The sequence below is a fragment of the Brassica oleracea genome, chromosome C1 (genome assembly GCF_000695525.1).
Source record: "Brassica oleracea var. oleracea cultivar TO1000 chromosome C1, BOL, whole genome shotgun sequence".
NCBI lineage: Eukaryota > Viridiplantae > Streptophyta > Magnoliopsida > Brassicales > Brassicaceae > Brassica > Brassica oleracea.
Window position 1 is genome coordinate 5,504,658 of NC_027748.1, and position 3,521 is coordinate 5,508,178.

General features: G+C 39.8%; 1 protein-coding gene across 1 annotated transcript; it reads right to left on the minus strand.

The window, feature by feature from the left end:
* Positions 1-554: 554 nt before the first annotated feature.
* LOC106329818 (glutathione S-transferase T3-like) lies at positions 555-1,172 on the minus strand. The gene has a single exon (XM_013768446.1). The coding sequence runs from the start codon at positions 1,170-1,172 to the stop codon at positions 555-557; it is 618 nt and encodes a 205-aa protein (XP_013623900.1).
* Positions 1,173-3,521: the final 2,349 nt, after the last annotated feature.

Consider the following 3,521-nt stretch of genomic DNA (forward strand, 5'->3'; position numbering starts at 1 on the left):
GGAATAAATTATCAGGATACGTTGGAGTATCACAAAAATAATCATTCCATAAATGAATATGCCCTTCTTCATGATTTATTTCGATATAAGCTCGGGGTTTTTTTTTTTTTGAGCACCATGAATATTTAAATTCTCAAACGCTTGATCAAAGAATTGATCAAATTTTTTAAACTGATACAATACAAACTGACACAAGCCAAAACTGGTTTTGATGGTAATGAGTGGTCCCATTACCGCATAGTTAAAATTGATCCCGTGATGCTCCTCTCCAATGTAGCCTCTTCTTTCCCGCTACCTGAAACAAATAAAAGAACAAGAACATGAAACAATGGCCCGGAACAAGAAGATGAAACAATGAACAAGAACACAAAACACCAAAGCATTAGAACAAGAAACAGAACATGACATAACATGAAGCAAAACATTACAAATTTAAGTAGATCCTAAAGCCGAGAACATGAAACATGAAACATAAGGAAGACATAAAGCCGAGACAACTTGAACATGAAACAAACTAGAACATGAACTTGAACATCAAACAAACAAACCGAGAGTTACATTAACTCATTTATAAGCTTTTTCTTGAGATCTTCTTCATAATCAGCTAGATTCTCCTTTGCAAGAAGCTTCTCAAGTACCCTCATCTTGGAGAGTTGTTGCTTCATTGCCAAGTCAGCCTTCTTGATGCTCCACATGAGCTGATAATCAGACACATCTTGCCCCTCAACCTGCGGCTTCTTTCCACGAGCTTTTGCAGCCTTAACACCAGAGGGACGAGATGTTCCTTCTACACCAGCATCGCATTCATTGACTTGAGAGCTTGCTCCTGAATGCGAACCGTCAGCGAACTTCCTCCTTTTGGAGCTACTTTCAGTTTTAGAGGTAGCGAGCTCACACCACTTCTGGTCGTTGCGGAGCTCGTTCCACGCATGTTCAAGGCTGAACTTCTTTGTTTGGTTGTTGAAGTAGATTTTGTGGGCTAGTTTTAGAACGTCATTGTCATTCATGCCACTGGTTTTCTCTCTTGTGGCTGCCTCATACACCCCAGCAAACTTGCAAACTGCTTCATTCAGCTTGTGCCAACGTTGCTTGCATTGATTCCCGTCGCGTTTTTCACAGCCAATAATTTTTGGACTAGCCGAGAAGTATGTTGCAACTCTTGTCCAGAACATTGCTGACTTCTGCTAATTCCCCACAACGGGGTCTTTGCTCGTGTTCAGCCAGCTGCTAATCAGCACTATATCCTCTGTCACTGTCCACGTCCTTCTTTCCTTACGCTCTACTGGAAGCTCTGCAGCTTGACTGCCAAAGGACGACACTTGCGATGAAGAGGTAGGAACGCGTCGTTGACTGCCAAAGACTACATTTTGTTGACTATGGAGAAGTTCAACAAAATTTGCCGAGTCCTGGAATGGATTGAAATCCATTTTCGAAGTCAAGGAGAGAGGAGAAAGAGGAGAAAGAGGAGACAGAAGAGAAAGAGGAGACAAAGGAGACAGAGGAGACAGAGGAGACACATGCGAATGAGAAGAAACATGGGAAAGAGGAGAAGGAACGAGAAGGCGCATTCATCTATTGGAGAATGAACTAGAAGACACAGTTTATAAAACGTTCAAGAAAATGAAGGAGAGAGATTTCGCATTCAACACACACAACCAACACGTCTATGTAACCAACACACACAACTCGCATTCAACACACACAACCAATATGACTTGACATATATCTAACAACAAACAACTGATAACAAACAATGCTTTATTTTCAATTTCAAATAACTCAAACCACACCATCAATTCTATTTATTACGGTGACACAACCATAACCTAACACTAAAGCAACCATTAATTATCCTAACTACCAGTCAGACAGAAGCTACACCATTTTATTACAGACCAGAAGTTACACCAGCACATTTCGACCAGATAAAAGAGAGAAAGACTAACCTTTGATGATGCGTATTCCTCTGTCAAATGACCCTTGCTTAAGCACGCTTGATCCAGCCATCTAAACACACAAAGACCAAACACATTAACCTCTTTTCTTTAATTCTGAAACAAAGACTGAGACTTTAATTCTTTTCTTTTCAGTACACAATACATAAGCTATTTTATCTAAGACAGAAGAGGATTAAGAAACAAACACTAACCTCAGCTTCCACAGAACATATCAAACGTGATTTGATCCCTTCATCTCAGCACGCAAAAGACAGAAACAAAAAAAAATTAATCACCACGGAGAAACCAAATCAAAAGCAACAAACAAAACGAGATTGAAAGAAAATATTTGAACCTACGACAGGTATGACTGAAGAACATGGAACAAAAGCTTTACCTGAGCGATTCGCAGAGAGCCATCGACTGAGAGCTCCGTCAGCCGTCGAGGACAGCCACCGCCAGACAAATAGCTCCGTCAGCCATCGAGGAGAGCCACCGAGAGACAGAGAGCTCGGTCAGCCGTCGAGGAGAGCCACCGCAAGACATAATTGAACCTACAAACAAATAAAACTCGCGATCAAACCAAGAAGAAGTCTAATCTAAACATGCATGATTGAAAAACACAACAATACATTTACCTTCCGATTCCAGTTGATCCACGACGAGAGATCCACGGCGAGAGAGGGAGAATCGCATAGTCACACGAGCCACAGAGACAGAGGATTCCGTTAGGAGGTGTGGAGACAAAGAGTATCGCCGGTATGTCGACGATCCACGGCGAGAGTAGGAGAATCGCCTTCTCCGAGCTTCGGTTTCGAGAGAGAGAGAAAAGAGACGATTCGGTTTTGAGAGAGAGAGAAATGACGAAACAAAGACACGCTCCCCTTCTCTCCTCTCATTTTGCTTACACATGTTCCATAAACACGTTTTTTTTTACCCCAAATAAGAGACGTTTTTACCTTTTAATTGTCTTTTTGTTTTTCTTTTAATCATAAGATCTTTCCTAGGGATAATCCTGCTCTAAGAGTTGTTTCGATAAATTCAACGGCACTATGCCATATGTATTGGGTTGAAATAGATAGATTGTATCAATTGGTTTGAAAGAGACATGACAATCGGACGATTTCTATTAGTCTAAGACGCGTTAAAATACATGTAAAGATCTATGTCCTGTTCTCAAAAACAAGATTTATATCCTGTTGAGAGATTACAACGATGGAAAATCACGTGATTGGCGTAATCAAGGATACTTTTTTTATCATAATAGTTTTAAATAATAATATTATTTTAATATCTCGTTTTGGGTTCAGCCAACAACATATATATTAACTATGCAATCTACAAAGTTTCATGTGGTTTTAGGTATTTGTAGTTTATTTGCTGTCTGCAAAGATTTGACATTGTGGATGGGATGTTTTGTTGTTGCTTTTTATAAAGGATGAAATTGTTTCATATTTATTTTCATCATGAAAGAGAGAAAGTGTGTTGCCAATAAGAGCTTATAGTGGAAATAACAGATGAACTATGATATACTTCCAAACGTGTGGATGATTGTGTGGTATTCTGGAATTGTGCTTTTGTGTG

Excerpts from the sequence above, each read along its gene's own strand:
- LOC106329818 (XM_013768446.1), bottom strand. The coding sequence starts at position 1,172 with ATGTTCTGGACAAGAGTTGCAACATACTTCTCGGCTAGTCCAAAAATT.